The sequence below is a fragment of the Lithobates pipiens genome, unplaced genomic scaffold, assembly GCF_037356315.1.
Source record: "Lithobates pipiens isolate NorthernLeopardFrog02 unplaced genomic scaffold, aLitPip1_a1.2 Scaffold_23, whole genome shotgun sequence".
Taxonomy (NCBI): domain Eukaryota; kingdom Metazoa; phylum Chordata; class Amphibia; order Anura; family Ranidae; genus Lithobates; species Lithobates pipiens.
In genome coordinates, this window is record NW_027507785.1 from 309364254 (window position 1) to 309385144 (window position 20891).

At 43.2% G+C, this 20891-nt stretch overlaps 1 protein-coding gene across 2 annotated transcripts in view; it reads left to right on the forward strand.

Moving 5' to 3' along the window:
- LRRC40 (leucine rich repeat containing 40) overlaps positions 1 to 18155 on the forward strand; it is a 78217-nt gene extending 60062 nt beyond the window's left edge. Inside the window, exons 13-15 of one of the 2 annotated variants that reach the window (XM_077450488.1) lie at positions 8891 to 8968; positions 11995 to 12180; positions 14245 to 18155. In XM_077450488.1, coding sequence (XP_077306614.1) covers positions 8891 to 8968; positions 11995 to 12180; positions 14245 to 14350 — 370 coding nt within the window. In that variant the 3' untranslated portion in view covers positions 14351 to 18155. The remainder of the gene's footprint in view (positions 1 to 8890; positions 8969 to 11994; positions 12181 to 14244) is intronic. The other variant, XM_077450489.1, reaches the window with a different exon arrangement.
- Positions 18156 to 20891: the final 2736 nt, after the last annotated feature.

Genomic DNA, 20891 nt, shown 5'->3' on the forward strand with positions numbered 1-20891 from the left:
GAATTGTACCCCAAAATACATTCTGCTGCTTCTCCTGAGTACGGGGATACCACATGTGGTCGACTTTTTGGAAGCCTAGCCGCGTACGGGGCCCCGAAAACCAAGCACCGCCTTCAGGCTTTCTAAGGGCGTAAATTTTTGACTTCACTCCTCACTACCTATTACAGTTTTGAAGGCCATAAAATGCCAAGATGGCACAAAACCCCCACAAATGACCCCATTTTAGAAAGTAGACACCCCAAGCTATTTGCTGAGAGGCATGTTGAGTCCATGGAATATTTTATATTTTGCCACAAGTTGCGGGAATATTACAAACTTTTTTTTTTTTCACAAAGTTGTCACTAAATGATATATTGCTCACACATGCCATGGGCATATGTGAAATGACACCCCAAAATAAATTCTGTTACTTCTCCTGAGTACGGGGATACCACATGTGTGGGATTTTTTGGGAGCCTAGCCGCGTACGGGGCCCCGAGAACCAAGCACTGCCTTCAGGATTTCTAAGGGTGTAAATTTGATTTGATTTCACTCCTCACTACCTATTACAGTTTTGAAGGCCATAAAATGCCAAGATGGCACAAACCCCCCCCCCCCCCCAAATGACCCCATTTTGGAAAGTAGACACCCCTAAATTTAGGGGTACACTAGTGAGACTCACAGGTAAAAAAGCACCTAGGCTGTCAGCGACTGTATCAAAACGCTACAAAAAAACCTGTTAGCGATCGCAGGGATCAGGCCTGACTCTGCGAACGCTGCAGTTATGTGTGTTGTGTTTTGTAAGTGACAGTGATCGATCGATACTGCACTTGGGTGCGCTGGGCTGGGCTTGGCGGAGGGGCTAAACGCAGGTGCTAGCAGGTATCTGGGCTGATCCCGCTAACAATGCGTTTTGGGAAACCTAAACTGCTGGCGACGCTAATATAGATCTGATCAGATACTATATTACTAAGGGAGGTGTATGCTTTGTGCGTGGGTGTTAGCGGTACTGGCACTAACCTGACGCTGCCTGGGGCGACGCAGACCTTATCTGACCCTCAAACTTATATCACCCGCCGGGTGATCAGGGGGTTAAACCTTTAATAGGTAATAAATGGCGGGTGCCCTGAAACTATAAAAAAATAACTAGCCAACCAGCGTCACCTGTAACAGTTATATGGTGATCACTGGTGAAAGGGTTAACTAGGGGGCAATCAGGGGGCTTTATGCGGTAGTATATGGGGGTCCCTGGCGCTATAAAAAGCTGCGGCGAACCTAAATACCTACCTGCCTAACTAGCGTCACCTGTGACACTAATACAGTGATCAGAAAAACGATTGCTTATTAGGCTGGGTTCACACTGGAGCGATGCGGGAACGCCGTGAATCCGCGGCGGGTTCCCGCATCACACTGCCCTATGCGAACTGCTGGGAGTGTCAGTGAAATGTTAATGACACCCCCAGATCAGTTCGCATATTGCAGTGCGATCTGCAAACTCGGACAGGAATCGGATCGCATGGTGTGAACACCCATGCGATCCGATTCTGCTGCGGACCAAAAAAAGGGTCCCGTGCGAGTTTGCGGCGGGTGCGATGCGAATTCAGCCATACTATCTGTATGGCTGAACTCGCATCGCACAGAGATCGGATGTGATTTGCACTGCAGTGCGGTGCGAATCACATCCGTTCTCAAAAAACGCTGCAATGTGAACCCAGCCTTAGTGACACTGGCGACGGGGGGTGGTCACGGGGTTAAACCTTTATTGGGGGGGTTAGGGGGGTACCCTAGAACTAAAGGTAGCTAACCCTAACTGCCCTAACAGTTATTACAGTCACAAATGGCACCAATGCAAAAAAAATAAAAAATGCAATTGGTGTCACTGTGACTGGGGGTGCAGGGGTGATTGGGGGGTTGATTGGGGGGGTAAAGGGGGGGTGTGAGTGTGCCTGGCATGTTCTACTGTATTGTGTCGTGTTGGTGCAACTCACCGATCCTCTCTCCTCTGTGCCGGAACGAAAAATACCGACACGGAGGAGAGATTACATCACTTCCTCTGCCTGTGTTTACATTACAGGAGAGGAAGTGATGTCACGCTGCACTTCCATTCGTCAGGAGCGATCGCGAGGGGGTGGCCATGAACGAATGGCCGCCCCCTCATCCCGGATCGCTCCTGAACGGATCCCAACCGCCGCTGGCACCGGGGGGGGGGCCCCACCCGCGGGAAGGCAGGGATGTACAGGTACGCCCATATGCCTGCCCGTGCCATTCTGTCGACGTACATCGTCGTGCGGCGGTCGGCAACTGGTTAATGAACAAGAGCTCTCCTTTTTTTTTTTTTTTTTTTTTTTTTTTAATAAATACGTTGCCCCATTGTGGGACTCTGTAGTCACATGGGCTGCTCAGATGTGATAGGGAGGAGATGTTCAGCATAGAAACTCACTAAAAACTTAGCATGTGCAGAGTTGCCACCATAGCTGCAAAATCCCTAGCTGAATTGGGGACATGGACAGAAGGGGGAGATAGCGAGCAGCAGGATCAACCATTTTTTTTTTTTTTTCAGAATACAGAAAACAAATCTCATAGTGACGGAGTATAAACAGCATGTAATACACCATTTATTGATCGTTTAACCACTTGCCGACCGGCTCACGTCGGCATAGCGGCACAGGTGCGCAAAACGATATACCCGTACATCACTGCTTCGTCAGGTGGCGTGCCTTCCGCAGGAGCGTGCCCGCTGATCCCACAGACTCGGATGTTCACCAGTGGCCTGCGATCACGGAATGGGGAGATGCATAAGTAAACAAGACATTTAACTGTTCTGCCTAGCAACATGACAGGGATCGATTGCTCCCAGTGATCGGGAGCAGTAATCTCTGTCATATTCTAGTGAGCCCACCCCCCCTACAGTTAGAACACACTGAGGGAACACACTTAACCCCTCGATCGCCCCCTAGTGTTGAACCCCTTCCCTGCCAGTAACATTTACATGATCGCTGTATAAATGACAATGGTCCCAAAATAGTGTCACGTTTCCGATCTGTCCGCCGCAATGTCGCAGTCACGATAAAATTCACAGATCACTGCCATTACTAATAAAAAAATATATATAATAAAAATGCCATAAATCTATCCCCTATTTTATAGACGTGATAACTTTTGTTCAACCCAATCATTATACGCATATTGTGATTTAAAAAAAAAAAAAAAAAAAAAAAAAAATTTTTCCAAAAATATGTAGAAGAATGCATATTGGCCTAAACTGAGGAAGAAATTATTTTATATTTATATATTTTTTGGGGATATTTATTATAGCAAAAAGTCAACAATATAGCTTTTTTTCAAAATTGCCTTGATCAAATTCCACCAAAAGAAGGCTCTGTTTGTGGGAAAAAAAGGACGTTTGGGTACAACGTCGCACAACAGTGCAATTGTCAGTTAAAGCGGCGCAGTGCCGAATCGAAAAAAAGGCCCTGGTCAGGAAGGGGGTAAATCCTTCCGGGGCTCAAGTGGTTAATGATGTGTGTTTTGTGACACTTTACATCCTCACTTCACTTTTCTCCACCTTCCTTGGTCCTTGACTTGGGGACAGCATTTAAACAAAAAGAGACATCTCCATAGTGCAGTATGTTTAGATGATTAAAATCATAATCTTATAGTATCATACTCACACTTTATCATACAGAGAAGCACTATACATGAAAATATTGTTTATATTATTATGATAACATGCTCACCAGATATAAAAGATTTGTAAAAGTGCATGAGTTATAAAGGCATACTCGGCATTATCCCCCAGGGCTTTTCTATATACAGTAAAACCTTGGATTGCGAGCATAATTTGTTCTGGAAACATGTTGTAATCCAAAGCACTCTTATATCAAAGCAAATGTCCCCATAAGAAATAATGGAATCCCAGATTCGTTCAACAACCATTTATTTATAAATCCTTCCGTTTATAGTCCATATAAAAAGATTATAGGAATATGATGGGTTGTGTAACCATAAAATGTCCATCCACAAATGGAAGCCTCCACATGGGGAGTAGAAGTAAAATCCAGCAGGAGCTACAGAATATAAAAGAAGAGAGGCGCCTGTAAGTGCAGCAAAACTCACATGGTTGATGATTAAAAGAGGCACATCTAAGTATGCAGGCATCTGGGGAAAAGCTGTCCACATAGACTGTCCTCCACACCGCCGGCTCTCACCAATGTCAGTCTACAATCGTGACCAGGAAGACTACCCTGCAGTAGAGCGATCTGAAATTGGGGCTTGAAGCGCTTGTGGAGCACAGCGTGGAAAGGAAGACTGATGGTGGTGAGGAGGACGGTCTATGTGGACAGCTTTACCCCGGATGCCTGCATACTTAGATGTGCCTGTTTTAATCATCAACCATGTGAGTTGCTAAATGTTGTACCTTCATGCAAATGTAACCATATTTCTACACTTAGAGGCGCCTCTCTTCTCTTTTACACTCAGCTGTGACATGACACTACTTGTATATCAAGACAACACTTGTATATCAAGTAAAAAATGTTAGAAAAAATTCTGCTTGTCTTGCAAAACACTCTCAGACCAAGTTAGTCTCAATCCAAGGTTTTAATAAATATATATATATATATATATATATATATATATATATATATATATATATATATATATATAAAATGTAATATGGATCTTCGCCATCACCACCATCTCCAAAATGTACTCCAGACTGGTATCAAAATAAAGAGACTCTCTTGGTGCAGTATTTCAACATTTAAATTACAGATATCAAAATTCTATTAAAAAATGATTCTGTACCATGTGGTGTATAACTACAGATGTCATAATATTACTACCGCTCATCAGATATAAATAACCCACTTAATACATCTGTGAGTCAATCAGACCATCCACATGAATGTACGGTCTTTAAATCTGCCATATATAATGAAGACAGAAGACTCACCAGAGGCAAATGACTCGTGCACTACAAAAGCAAAAAAAGGGCACACCAGACTAGCGCATTACCTTTGTAAACACTTTACTGATGAAAACAAAATAGATGTATACTCACAAACAACTGTGTACAACACGCTCATCAAAATCATCTAAAGACAATGTTGCCCATAAAGTCACCACTTGGATATATTCAACTTACACGTTCCAAGTGGGATCGCTTCATCAGAGCCATCCTCCACCCCCCCCCCCCAAACGCGTAAGCTGAATAGATGCAGGTGCAGTGGATCAGGCAATATTGTCTTTAGCTGATTTTGATGACCATGTTGTTACACAGTTGTTTGTGAATATACATCTATTTTTTTTCATCGGTGAATGGTTTAAAAAAGGTCCCCAGTCCTAAGAGGGCAGCAAAGCGTGGTGCCTTTCTTAATTCTTGGGGTAGTGGACAAGTGAGAAGTATTGGGGTCCGAACATCACACTTGTGTGTAAGAGGTTGCTGATATTGACCCACTCAGTGTATATGTGAGTCAATATAACTATCCATAGAGGTGTACCATCTCTTTAATTAACTGAACATCATAAACAGAATGGAGTCAAACACGCTCCTTCATCAGTCCCCAAATCCACTCTATTATCACCAATTCAGACCGGGAGTAGAAGCATCCAAAACCAACCATCCTTTCTTGATCTCGGGGTAATCCAGCTCACATTTAGAATTAAAGAACTTGCATAGTGTAGTATTCTAAAGTGCTTTATTATTATATATACTGTGTGTGTGTGTGTGTGTATATATATATATATATATATATATATATATATATATATATATATATATACACACATATTACCAAAAGTATTGGGACACCTGCCTTTACATGCACATGAGCTTTAATCGCATCCCAGCTTAAGTCCATAGGGTTCAATATTGAGTTGGCCCACCCTTTGCAGCTGTAACATTCTTCTCTTCTAGGAAGTCTGTGCACAAGGTTTAGGAGTGTGTCTATGGGAATGTTTGACCATTCTTCCAGAAGCGCATTTGTGAGGGCAGGCACTGATGTTGGGCTAGAAGGCCTGGCTCGCAGTCGCCGCTCAAATTCATCCCAAAGGTGTTCTAACTGGTTGAGATCAGGACTCTGTGCCTGCCAGTCCAGTTCCTCCACCCCAAACTCACTCATCCATGTCTTTATGGACCTTGCTTTGTGCACTGGTCCAAATCATTTGGTGTGGGGTTGCTTTTCAGGGGTTGGGCTTGGCCCCTTAGTTCCAGTGAAGGGAAATCTTAAGGCATCAGCATACCAAGACTGGGATGCCATTAAAGTTCATGTGCGTGTAAAGGCAGGCGGCCCAATAGTTTTGGTAATATAGTGTGTGTATATGTGTGTGACAAGATATATATTGTGTATAAGAGTTCCCCAAGAGCTGAATTTTTTTTTTTTTAGAGGTTCCTCTTGGGTAAAAGCTTGAGAAAATCTGATTTAAAGTGTATTTAACCCCCCCCCCCCCGCCCAAACATGAGTATTAATATATTGCAGTTTACCAGTCTCTAGATATGGTGCCTGTTTTTTTGTTTTCTTTTTCCATCCTTATTTTTTTCCCTTTATTTTCTCCTGGTGATCCCGCCAGTGACACATTTCCTGTCAACTTCTTCACCTACTGCTATATCTGCTATATAAGGGGGGGGGGTGTTTTGAAATATTGTTACACAGGAAGTGACAGGGGCACTAGGAATTCTGGCTGACCAGCGGGTATTTTTCTATTTTTCTATACCATTACTAGTATTAAAAAAAAAAAAAAATCCTGTATATATCCCATAGTTTGTAGACGCGATAACTTTTGTGCAAATCAATCAATATCCGCCTGGGGAGTACTTTTTCTTCTCTCTTTACAGTTATTACGAGATGTTGGCAACTTACATTGGAGATGCAATTTCTCTGCAGTGGTTTCTGTCCTTTAAATATATGCTTATTGGGATTTTTTTTAAACAAAAACATGTAGCAGAATATATATTATCCTAAATTTATGAAGAAATTAATTTTTTTACATTTTTTCTATTGTATAGGTTTTGGTAAAAAAAAAAAAAAAAAAAAAAAAAAAAAAAAAATATATATATATATATATATATATATATATATATATATATATATATATATATATATATATATATATATATATATATATATATATATATAGTGGTGTGAAAAAGTGTTTGCCCCCTTCCTCATTTCCTGTTCCTTTGCATGTTTGTCACACTTAGGTGTTTCGGAACATCAAACCAATTTAAACAATAGTCAAGGACAACACAAGTAAACACAAAATGCAATTTGTAAATGAAGGTGTTTATTATTAAAGGTGAAAAAAATCCAAACCATCATGGCCCTGTGTGAAAAAGTGATTGCCCCCCTTGTTAAAACATACTATAACTGTGGTTGTCCACACCTGAGTTCAATTTCTCTAGCCACACCCAGGCCTGATTATTGCCACACCTGTTCACAATCAAGGCATCACTTAAATAGGAGCTGCTTGACACAGTAAGGTCCACCAGAAGATCCTTAAAAGCTACACATCATGCCGAGACCCAAAGAAATTCAGGAACAATTGAGAAAGAAAGTAATTGAGATCTATCAGTCTGGAAAGGGTTATAAAGCCATTTCCAAAGCTGTGGGAATCCAGCGAACCACAGTGAGAGCCATTATCCACAAATGGCGAAGACATGGAACAGTGGTGAACCTTCCCGGGAGTGGCCGGCCGCCCAAAATTACCCCAAGAGCGCAGCGACGACTCATCCAAGAGGTCACAAAAGACCCCACAACAACGTCCAAGGAACTGCAGGCCTCACTTGCCTCAGTTAAGGTCAGCGTTCATGCCTCCACCATCAGGAAAAGACTGGGCAAAAATGGCCTGCATGGCAGAGTTCCAAGGAGAAAACCACTGCTGAGCAAAAAGAACATCAAAGCTCGTCTCAATTTCTCCACAACACATCTTGATGATCCCCAAGACTTTTGGGATAACATTCTGTGGACCGATGAGACAAAAGTGGAACTCTTTGGAAGGTGTGTGTCCAAGTATATCTGGCGTAGAAGGAACACTGCATTTCATAAAAAGAACATTATACCAACAGTAAAATATGGTGGTGGTAGTGTGATGGTCTGGGGCTGTTTTGCTGCTTCAGGACCTGGAAGACTTGCCGTGATAAAAGGAACTATGAATTCTGCTGTCTACCAAGAGATCCTGAAGGAGAATGTCCGACCATCTGTTCGTGTACTCATGCTGAAACGAACTTGGGTTCTGCAGCAGGACAATGATCCTAAACACACCAGCAAGTCCACCACCGAATGGCTGAAGAAAAACAAAATGAAGACTTTGGAGTGGCCTAGCCAAAGTCCTGACCTTCATGAATCCTATTGAGATGTTGTGGTATGACCTCAAAAAGGCCGTTCATGCTCGAAAACCCTCTAATGTAACTGAATTAGGACAATTCTGCAAAGATGAGTGGGCCAAAATTCCTCCAGGACGCTGTAAAAGCCTCATTGCACGTTATCGCAAACGCTTGGTTGCAGTTGTTGCTGCTAAGGGTGGCCCAACCAGTTATTAGGTTTAGGGGGCAATCACTTTTTCACACAGGGCAAAGGAACAGGAAATGAGGAAGGGGGCAAACACTTTTTCACACCACTGTATATATATATATATATATATATATATATATATATATATATATATATATATATATATATATATATATATATATATTTTTTTTTTTTTTTAAAGTTGACAGTCTTTTTTTTTTCTTTAGAACGCAAAAAAATAAAGACCTCGAGGGTGATCAAATTAACGTTAAATTAACGCAGTACTGTATCGCAATAAATGGCCAGGTCACGAAGGAGGGTAAATCTTCCGGAGGTCAAGTGGTTAAATATATTACCTGTGATTTGTGAAATATTTACTAAATTGATTTTTCTTTTTGTAGGAATAACTTTCTGTCATCACTCCCTGATGAGCTGGAAGCTTTGACCCGCCTACAATCCATCACCCTTTCCTTTAACAGGTCCGTCATACATATACCAGTTTGATATATTTAAGTATGAGAAAAATTATAAGTTGCGCTAAACCTGTGAAACAACCAACCAAATAAATCGGTGGTCTCCCCAATAAAATTGAGCTGAATAAATATAAAAAGATAATATATATATATATATATATATATATATATATATATATATATATATATATATATATATATATAATATGGTCTCTTTAAATATAGTCAACAAATGGTATACACCCGTGCGTGACTGAGGGAAAAATCCAATCAAGTCATCAAAAAATTCTTCAAATTTGTGATCCGTGTCCAATCCACCACCACTTGTGTAAATATTCACTTCTTACCAGAAGTCTATGACCCCCCGTTACAGAGGATCATAGAAAGTATAAGATGGTATTGCAGCCTCCCAAACCGTCAGACCATCCCGCTGGTTTGCATAATCTCCACAGCATAAGGAATGAACCAATGTTCTCCAAATTGTCCCACACCAATCAAGACTCATGGGTGGATGTAGATGCACATAAAAAATATGAAGGCTCCAATAGTGTAAAAACCCTAGATTTATTGTAATACATAAAATAACATATTGCGCTTACAGACACAGGATGTCACAAGCCTTAAGTCCGGTGCGCCGGCCAGACGCACACAAACAGACCTGTCCTTCCTGGATCCTACGACCACAAACACGAGGTGATGTCAGTGCGTCGCTCCACCATACGCGTTTCATAATAGTTACGTCGTCCAGGGGCCTAGTTGGTTATTTATATTTACCCCTGCATATAGAGATATTTAGGAATAAATTACCTTTTTTTTATTTATTTTTTTACTTTACATATTAACTAAATTAAACACCACAGTTTTTTTTTAAAAATAAGGTTAGTAACCGATTAATCAAAACAATAATCGGCCAACTAATCGATTATGAAAATAATCATTAGTTGCAGCCCTAGATATGATTCTGTTCAAATACGTTTGGTAAATTTACTGTTCACACTCTTAATTAGCCTAAGACACCGTGTCTAAATGAGGACAATGGTGCCTCACGCTTAGGCCTTATGCCTCATGGCTCACTTAAAGTGGGGTGCCCCTAAAAAAATAAAAATAATTAAAAGTCAGCAGCTACAAATACTGCAGTTGCTGACTTTTAATAATCAGACACCTGTCCCAGGGTCCAGAGATGCGGGGGAACAAAGCGCCCCCTTGTTCCCCGCTCTGCTCACGGCGTTGTCATTCGTACTGTGGACACCCGGCTGTGACTTCACAGCCGGGCACCCACTGCGCATGCGCGAGCGGCGCGGGGCGCCGTGATACGCCGCACAGTCATCTGAGACACGTGACAGGTCCCAGATGATTGTGCGGCGCGAGGGGAAGTGATGTCACCAGCCCAGGCAAGGAAGAAGACAGACTACGAGGGACCTCCTAGCAACAGGTATTTAGAGGTGAGTTAAACCTTTTTTTTTTTTTCAATTTTTTTTTAAAGAATTTTAAACACTTTTTTTTTTTTTTGGTGGCAACACCACTTTGTTATACCTGTCGGTAGTTCTTGCCAATACTCGTAATTACCTTTTACTCCTTAACTTACTGCCTTGGCTGGTTTAGCCACTATTGCCCTCCTGGCTTACGCAGTATTTAAACAGTATTTAAAATGTCATTGGTTGTTCACGAAATATCACTGGATGCCCCCCACGGGCATCTTTCCTTACTACTGTAGACCCACGTGCCAGATATGTCCCCGGAGACCCTTCAGATACTTTGGTCTCCCACAACATACCACCATTGAGTTCTGCTTCTTGGCGTATATATCTATCCTGTAGATATATGTATATCCATGTTGGCTGTAACAACCCGGAGACCGTTCACTGCTTCCCCCACCAAGTACACATATACCCTTCTAGGGTATTATGCACACCCATTTTTGTCCCTGGTTGTCACTACTACTGACCTACCAGTAGACACCTTTCCTATCTCTTTAAGTGACATTCAGGCACTTTTTGACCCTATTTAGGTTTCTCTTCTCCATCGCCCTCCCTCTCCTTTTCTTCTAACCCTTGTTGCGGCCCCTCCTCCTACTACTGCCTCTCCCGTTTCCTCCCAGCATCCATCCCTTACCTTCATTCCCCCCCCATCTCTCCTCCACCTTGGTTATGGCTCCACTAAACGTTCTCACATTTAATGTCCAGGGCCTCAACACCCTATAAAAACGCACCAAGGCATTTTGATCTTTTTCATCAGCTAAGGCACATGTGGTTATGACTCAGGCCTTATAGGCTGAAACGCGTCAACTGACTTAATCTGCGTTTGTTCACGGTGGCTATTTAATACCATGAAGAAATTTTAAAAGCAACAACTCTACTCAGTCATGTGTGACTTTATAGTCACATGGGCTGCTGAGATGTGATAGGGAGGAGATGTTCAGCATAGAAAACTGAGCATGTGCAGAGCTGCCAACACTGCTCTGCAAAATCCCCAACTGAGTTGGAGACATGGACTGAAGATGGAGATAAAGAGCAGCAGGAGCAACCAGTATTTTTGCAGAAAACTGATCTCATAGTGACTGTGAGAGGATGACCAGCATGTAATACACCATTTATTGATCTTTTTTATGATGTGGATTTAGTGACACTTTAAATCTGAGGTTTATTCTGATAATAATTTGCCTTCCTAGGCACCCCCCGTCAACATGCTAATGAAATGTTTGAAAAAAAATCTTTTTTTTTTTATTTTATTTTTTTATTTTTTTTACATACCTTATTTCATCACTGGGTCTCTGAGCCTCTCTATACAATGCAGTCAGATTATGGCAGACACATGGCAGTGCCGTTAAGTGTTAATGGCACCCCCATGCATCTCGTTACAGGGGTCATGGACTTCTTTTGAGTGTTTCTTGCATGTGGGCAATCCAATTGGTTGCCTGTACATGCCACGTGCAAAGGTGCGCGTGTGCGCTCCATGGAGCCCAACCCTTGGTTTAATGTTGTATTCCCGGGTGAGCAACATTGTAACATCATCTTTTATTCCTCTGTTTCCAGGTTTAAAACTTTTCCCGAGGTTCTGTACCGGATCCCTACTATGGATACAATCCTCATTAGCAGCAATCAGATCGGATCCATAGACCCCTTGCAGCTGAATAAACTGACAAAGCTGTCCACCCTGGACCTCCAGAATAATGACCTCCTGCAGATCCCTCCAGCCCTGGGGAACTGTGAGAGCATAAGGTGAGGGATCATTGAGTCACCTTTCCTAGTAGGCTGGAAAAGCTCAGCCTGGGGCCTCCTGTTATCCTTCACAGTGACATGAATTCCACACAGGACGGAGCGCTGCTTATGTAAACAAGGCAGAGCTCTGTCCTGTCTGCAGGGATGTGCTGGTTTTTGTTTCCCTGGGAAGCAGGGAATAAAATCCAGCACATCCCTTAATAAAAACAGTACATAGTAAACACTGGTTAGGCGCACATTTTACCCTTTGATCACCCTAGATGTCTAACCCCTTCCCAGCCAGTGTCAATAGTTCTGTGACAGTGCTTTTTTTTTTTTTTTTTTTGCAGTAATCACTATATTAGTGCCACTGGTTCCCACAAAGTATCAGATCGCTGCCATTGCTATTAAAATAAAAAAATAAAAAAATTCCAGTATATACATGATAGTTTGTAGACTTTTAAATCCATCACTGGGTCTCTGTGCTTTGTATGCTATACAGGCAGATCATGGCTGGTGGGAGGTGAACTCCCTGAAAACATCCCAGCACCCGGCCTCAGTACTCCTCTCAAGAGCCCTCTGCCCTGATGTAAGCAGTGGGCTGGCTCTTGGGAGAAGTTACGCAAATATCAAAATGTCTTGATGGACGGATGTCCGTCTGAAAGCGTTCCTAGGCAGGCTGTATTTAGGCAGACTGCCCTAGATAAGCTCCATGTGTGATTCTGAGCTTCTATGATTGAAAGAGCTGAAAATCAAATTAATGAAAGGGGCAGGTCAGGGATAGTCAGATTGGAATGAAAAGGGCTGGGATGATGCTGGACGTCATCCAGCCAGGAAATGAGGTGGACAAGAAAAAAACAGCCAAACACTTCCAGCGCTCAGTCCTCAACAGAGGAGGAGGCCAAACCACAAACTGCAAGTGCTTCTAAAACCTCACATGGAGCATGTTGACGCGTTTCAGGGCCGCACAAACGTGTCAGTTACTCCATGTGAGGTTTTAGAAGCACTTGCTCTTTGTACCTCATGTTATTCTCTCATTTACATGCTGTACACCTTGGTACTTTTGTGAGTATGCATTTTATTGGCTTTCTTTTATTTTAATAAATATCTTTTTACTCTGGTAAGGCGCCGGGGGTTTGCACCTTCCCTTCTAGAAAATGAGGCTGGTTCTAATCGACTTGCTTATAAATCTATATTGCCATGCTAGAAGTGACAAGTGAAAATCAAAAAACCCAACTAAATTCTCAACACCAAAGTGTGCAACCACATTAGATACAGAGGACTCTTACCGGGACATATGGACCCCTTTTTGTGAATAGAGTCACAAGAGCTTTGTAAATCCATGCGTCTTCTGTAGGGGAACTTGTATCGCCTCCACATCGCCACCTGTAGTCAAGACCTCCCATCCAATGACATAAGAGGATCAACCGTGATAAAAAACTGAAAATCAGGGAACCCACATAGTTTAAAACTGTATATGTATTTTTATTAAAAGTATGTAACCACTCAAAAAGGTTAAAAACAACAAGCGCTTGATAATGCCAATCAGGGGATCTGATCCAACAACTTCCTGGTTTGAACGTGCCTGGTGACGCCACAAGCATGAGCTCCATCCTACGTGTTTTGTTACTTCTGACGTAATTAGGGCACAGAGGCCACTCTCATCACCATGCTACCTAAATATTCCATTGAATAAGGGAATAAAACCCCTACACATAGGTGGAACTATGTGTTATCAAAGCCTCATTTTGGATTCTAAAGGGGTCAAATCCCGTCCTCCACATCAGTGCAGAGCGGGATAAGAGCCAGACCTCGTTCCCTGAAAAAAGACTTGCTGCAGATTCTAATGCACATTCTGAGCAGCTCACAGTGTGCGGTTAAACCAGAGTAAACTATTTTGGTCCAGGAGAGGAGCCGGTACAACTGTGCAAGACTGAAAAGAAGAGTGGAGTTCTACTTAAGTGTTTTTAGGAAAATGTATTTTATGTGACAAAGTCCCTTTTTATTTTTTACTTTTGCCTGAAGTATATCTTTACCTGACCACAGTGATGTGTCTAATGCTGGGTGTATATTGCTTGTCCACAGAGCTCTCCATCTGGAAGGAAACCCGTTCAGGAACCCGCGGGCGGCCATTCTGGCCAAGGGGACGACGGCTGTTATGGAGTATCTCCGGAGCCGTATTCCCACCTAATGATGTTCGGTGAAGAGAAGCAGCCGGGGGTTTCTTCACAGGGGTCCGGTTCTCAGCCAATGCTGGGGGATATATTGGTTTATTCTGAAAGGTTCCACTGCCATCATCGATTGTAATTCCTGACATGGCACATACTTCTATCTATCACACTACTATGTGGAGACACAACTCAATGCCGGGGAGCCTTATTGAACCTCAAATGCTTCTCACACTGCCAACACTAACCTCTTGGGGAGTATACTTTAGCTAACAATGTTTAGATTTGACATTTTATGACAACCATGAAGTTTAATTCTAAAGAGGACTTGTCCCTACTTTTTATGCCCGGGTACATTGTAAAAAATAGCAGTGACATCATCACTGTGCTGTACATAGTCTGTGCTGAGAGCAGTGCTGTGGGAGGGGCCCAGCAGGCTCCACCTACTACGCGCTGCCTGTAGACAACTACAGGAGGGGGCGGAGACAAGACCAGTCACCCTGCACAAAGAGAGAGAGAGCAGCAGTGTCTGGTCTGTATTATAGGAAGCTCCTGCATTACTGCACAGATCTGGAATAAATACACAAAATGCACACCAATATTCAAGGAGGTATACATGATTCTTGTATTTAGACAATATTTGCCTAGCCCGGAGTTCATCTGTAAAGTGTAAGTTCACCTTCAGCTTGATTTTCCTGAAATTCATATGCTCTGAATAGAACATACCAGGGTTCCCTCCTGTTTTAAATGGTGTAATCCTCCCATTACATATGCAGCGCTGGTGGAGGAAGGTGCTCTCCACAAAGACCGCAGGCTCCTTGATCCCTCTTCATCCTATCATTTGCAGGACAGGCTGGGCATTACAATTGTACGCCCCCTAGTGGCAGCTCTGTGTCATTCAAACTATGTTTAGTGCAACCACTCCAGCTGAGCTCAGTACCCGAAACGCCAGGCCGTTCATTAGGCATATGTTTAGTGTGCAGCACGCTCTCTGAGCTCAGCTAGAGAAGGAAAGAGTGCACTGGCATAGTCTATACAGTGGACACTAGGGGGCGCTCAGCTGTATTGTCCAGCTCATCCTGCAAACGACAAGATCAAGAGGAATTGAGGGTCCAGTGGTCTTTGTGGAAAGCTCCCCTCCTCCACAGCTGCATGTGTAATGGGAGGATGTACATCATTTAAAACAGGAGGAGTGCTGATATGTACTGTTCAGAGCATCTCGAATTGCATCAGGGGATTTTGGGAAAATGTTGCTGAAGGTGAACAAACACTTTAAGCCCATTTTACATTATGGTGTGGGGTACAGCAGGGCACAAGTGCAGAAAACATACCCTAGCTCAACTGCTGCTTCCAAACTTCAATGGTTGAAACCCGGTGCTCTGGCTGGGAAGTTCAGTCCCATGTGTAGCTCAATCACAATTAGAAAGCCGGCAACTCTGAACTCTTCATTCCAAAATATTTATTTACTACATTCAAGCATGTACAGTGTAAAAATGCAAATGCGTTATTGCCAATATGGCCTTCTGAGGAAGGCCATAGTGGCCGAAACACGTTTGATTTTTACACTGTAGATGCTGGAATGTAGCCAATAAAGAGTTCATTGGTTTTTTGGCTCTCTAACTGTGATACAGCGGGGTACAAGGTGTGAGGGGTAGAGCTCTTCAAGGGGAAAGACTCCAATCCAAACCCTGCCTAGTTTCTCGTTCCACTAGACAGTTGGTACTATTTCATCAGCCCAAGTTTTTCAAAGCCAGCAAGCTGTCCATTGTTGCTCTCAGATAGCCGGAGTGCCGTGTGACCTTTCTCAGGTGGAGAATTTGGTTACCTTTTGCTCCACCCTCTTGACACTCAGGACCAGATAATCTGTTGATGTTGCACCATTAAACAGTGCAGGTTGTGGCATTTATACTAGTGCACTAAATAAACAGCAAATCGCAATGCACACTCCGGTGGAATGTGGTATATGCAATGGAAATCTGAATATCCCACTTTGCGAAGTCTTGGGTAAATGTTTAGTGCACCAAGCAGGAGATTGCGCAAGACTCCTTCAGCCTTTAGTCGCTTAAGAGTTGAACCTCAGTAGAGGAAAGTTGTGGAAGCCCATTACAGAACACCTCCCCCAATGTTATAGAGATAAGGAGAGTGGGGGTGTTCTGTAGTCCAGCAGGGGACAACTGCTTAGGGCTGCCAACACTACCTGGGATGTCACTGCAGCAGAGGCAGAGTTGTCAGCTCACTGCAAAAAAAGTGTATCTCTAGGCACAACTTTTTTTAAGGTTTGGATCGAGTGGGGGAAGGGTCAGACCCTTTTGTAAAATTTTGTATTTTATAGAAAAACATGTGCTGTTCAGAAATAAACTTCAATCATTTTACAATGGTGTGACTTGTCAGGGGACTTGGTCTTGACAAGTTTCGCTCCATTTACTGCAATGGAACCGTTGTAATCAGTTCCTGCACTACTTGGGGAGCGACTTCAGAGTGGCTTGCATTGACATCTATTAAATAAGCCAAGCAATCAATAATGGAAAAAGTCTCAAAGTATTCATGCCAAGCCACTGTGATGCAATAAAACTTTCCACCCATACCACCACCCGGCGTGACTCCTTAACAGAAAATAAGACCTCATTACAAAGGAGGTCCTATCAAACCTTTTCTGATCCCAGGCAGGATGACCAGCTCTCTCCTATGTAATGGTAATGGCCACACACCATACCAAACCTTGGCATCAGGCAGGATGGATGGCTTTCACCTCAATGCACAAAAATATTCATGGCAAACCACAACATAAAGCCTTGGAAACAAAGGAAACAACAGTGTTATTTTCTAATATAGTGTTTTATTATATGAACAATGTAGAAAATTGTTGGACGGCTCACAACACTGCTGCTCATCTGAAGTCTCCGCTCCTGATGTGTTTCGTCTCACAAGTCGTCTTTCGCTCCCTTGAAAAAAAAAAAGTGAGGGGGAAATCCAAACTTTTGAAGTTGTCCCTAAAAGAAAAGGTGAAAGGAAATCTTCCAATGTTCCAAGGACAGCTGTCCACGATGGTAACTCCCCAGTGGTAAGCAGACAGACAAAAATAGGTTTTAACCCTCTTTACCCTCTTCAAAGCTAAAAATATGTTTTGGCTAAACATATACACTTTGTTCCCAGACCTGCTCACCTACTGTGCCTAGTCCAAGGTGGTGTAACTCTTCCTTCAGAGTTCTTAATGTATTTTCTGTTATTTAGCAGACGTAGTTAGACTTTTTGTAGCAGGTGTGAGCTGATGGGCGGGAAAGTCTCACTGCCATAGTCCCTAGGATGTAAGTGGAATATCACTTTATGGTCTTATTAAGGAGAGTAAACTGTACCCTGGAACCTGCAGTTTTCCTCTGTTTAAAAAATATCAGATTGTGATGACTAAAAATGAATTCATTAGTTGTATTCCAGTGAGGGAGATTTACTAAAACTTGAGTACACAGAATCCGGGTGAAGCTGTGCATAGTAACCAATCAGCTTCTAACTTCAGCTTCTTCAGTTAAGCTTTGACAATAAAACCTGGTAAGCTGATTGGTTAGTATGCAGAGCTGCACCAGACTCTGTGCACCAGTTTTGGTAAATCTCCCCCCCATTGTATCTTCTGCATTTTGGTCTGATGGACCCGGATGGGCTTTTATTGCATGCTGCGACCTTAAATTGCTGCACTCAGAATAAAATTGCCGGGAAATGTCATGGAACCCTTTACTGTGATAAAAAAAAACAAAAAAAACAAGCTATATCTTAGTACAAGTTCTACACAAGCCATTTTGTTATGTCTTGTTATTAAATGTTACTTTTTCATTTCTATCTGCAGCCTCTGTGTTTTTCTAAGTGCAAAAAATTCAGATATTTTGCAACCAAGGCAACCGTACTCTTTGTATACATGTTTTATCACGGTTATGTGATGGTTTATGTTTTCTGGGGTTTATTTTCGAGATGTGCAAAGAGAAAAATACTTGCAGGTAAAATCAAACTCTATATCAGTGGTCAATAACCCTATCCTCAAGGCCCACTAACAGGCAGGTTTTATGTATTGCCTTGGGGCAATGTATTTCATGCATGTATTTCAGTTATCTTGCAAACCTGGCCTGTTAGTGGGCCCTGAGGACAGGGTTGATGACCACTGCTCTATAGCAGTGTTTCTCAACTCCAGTTCTCAAGGCACCCCAACAGGTCATGTTTTCAGGATTTCCATTATTTTGCACAGGTGATTTGATCAGCTTCACTGCCTTAGTAATCACCACAGCTGTTTCATCTAAGGGAAATCCTGAAAACCTGACCTGTTGGGGCGCCTTGAGGACTGGAGTTGAGAAACTTCGCTCGTAGAACATTTAATTAAAGGGTAAGTTCACCTTTACAGAAAAATCTGTAAGGTGAACTGTCACAGGACACACACCGGTCCTGCTGAACTGGAGCACGGCGCTCTCCCACAGTGACACACAGGGTTGCTGCTTCACCGGTCCGGGGCTTAGAAATCCTCTCGGACTTAATCTCCAAAACGTACCTCGTCAGGAGGTACGTTTAGGAGCATTCTATTGGGCGGCGCCGACCAATCAGAACCCGCATAGCCTGTCCTGGCACCACGAGCGAAGAGGAGAGAAAGCCATGGGGATTTCAAATCCCTTGACTGGTAAAGTGGACTCCAGATTAGCGGGACCGGGGGGGGGACAGGATCCAGGTGTAAGTTCACCTTACACATTTTCTGTAAAGGTGAACTTACACTTTAAGTGATGACAGATGGAGAGAACAAATATAATAATGGTGAAAAAAATATAACTAGAAACTTCGCTATAGATGCAATTCGCCAAGGTGTCCTGTCCGTTTTCCAGCGGCTTGGCAGATGATCAAACCAGACGTGTCCATGTAGCAGCCCTGGTGAGAGACTAACTTATTCCAGTTTTGTCTGTGGTATATACAGGAATAATTCACATTGATGACTTTTGTTGCATTCCCATTGACTAATGCTGGTGATAAACTAAACCAAGCAGCATTCAAACTAGTTTTCAAATGATGAACACTCGGCCATGAGAGCCAACGATAGTGCCATCATGTAATGACAGAATTTCGCTCATTAAGAAATCGCTCAATGGACTTAAATGTTTTTTTTTTTTCAGTTTCAGTTTTTTTTGTCATATACGCACAGTGCAAGCTGGTTAGACCTGGAGCAGTTGGCAAAAGAAGAGTGGTCCAAAATTCCGGCAGAGAAGTGTAATGCCGCGTACACACGAGCGGACTGTATGGCGTACTTAGTCCGTCAAACAATCCGATGGACAGTCCGTCATACTTTCGACTGAATGGACTTGACCACACACGGATACCCAAACAGTCCGTCGAAAGCTTGCGCGATGACGTGTACAGCACTAGAAATAGGAAGTCCAATACACAGCAAAGCACCCTTCCGCCGAGTAAATCCTTTCTGGGCATGCACCATTCTTAGTCCGTCGAACTAGCCTACTGACGAGCGGATTGTCCGCTGAAACCAAAGTACGACGGACAGAATTTCGAAAAATCCGAAATACTTAGTACGCCAGACTGCACGCTGAAAAAGTCTGCTGAAGCCCACACACGAGCGGACTGTTCGCTGAAATGTGTTTCGACGGACTAAGTACGCCATACAGTCCGCCCGTGTGTACGCGGCATAAGAAACTCATTGATGGTTACAGGAAGCGACTGATTTCAGTTATCTTTTTCAAGGGGTGGTGCTACCCAATATTACCACTTGCTGACCACAATACTTTTACAGGTGCATCTCAAAAAAATTCAATATCATCAAAAAGTTAAGTTCTCATTCGTTCATTGACAGATACAGTGCTTCCTTATTCAGAACCATAGGGTTATATCTCCCCCTACAGGAGTAGGACAATAGGCAGAAAAAAAAGACTTTGCTAAGCCCATGGGCAGTGCTAGGTGATATTTTTTCTGATGAGATCTGCAATCAACTGCTGGACTGGGCAATGGTCTGGACACTTGATCAAATGGTGTCCCCAGTCTGGCCAGCGAGCGCGTGCAGACCGCAGCTAGGCACTAGGTCAGTCACTACAAAGCCCCACTGGACGGGGGCTAGCCCTGCGAGTTAAACGTCTCACGAGGTCGCATACGACCGGGTCTCGCCTTGAGTTGCAGGGTCCTTCATGGCCGACAGCCCCCCCCACTTCAGTGGCAAGGAGGTTCTGTCTGGAGCGGTGCCCTCCTGGTATGGTGGATAAATGTCCCCTCTATATGGGGTAGTGTGGTGCCATGATGGATCCAGGGGGGTGGGGTTGAGTACTGGTGGGCAGGGGGTGCAAGCTGCCAGGTGCAGTGCTTACCGGGGGGGAGAGGCACTGGGGGTCCAGTGCCCACATTCTCTTTCAGGGTCTTTCCTGGGGTCTGTGTTGACCTCGTGTAGCTGGCGGCCATTTTGGCATAGCAGGGGTCTTTATTCCCCCTGGTGTCTGCTGACTTCTTATGGCTAGCGGCCATGATTTGGTAGTTTTTGTGCTCAGGCAGTGGCAGCCATTACTGTGTATCCCAGACTGCATTTTAACCTTCCTCTCTCTGCTA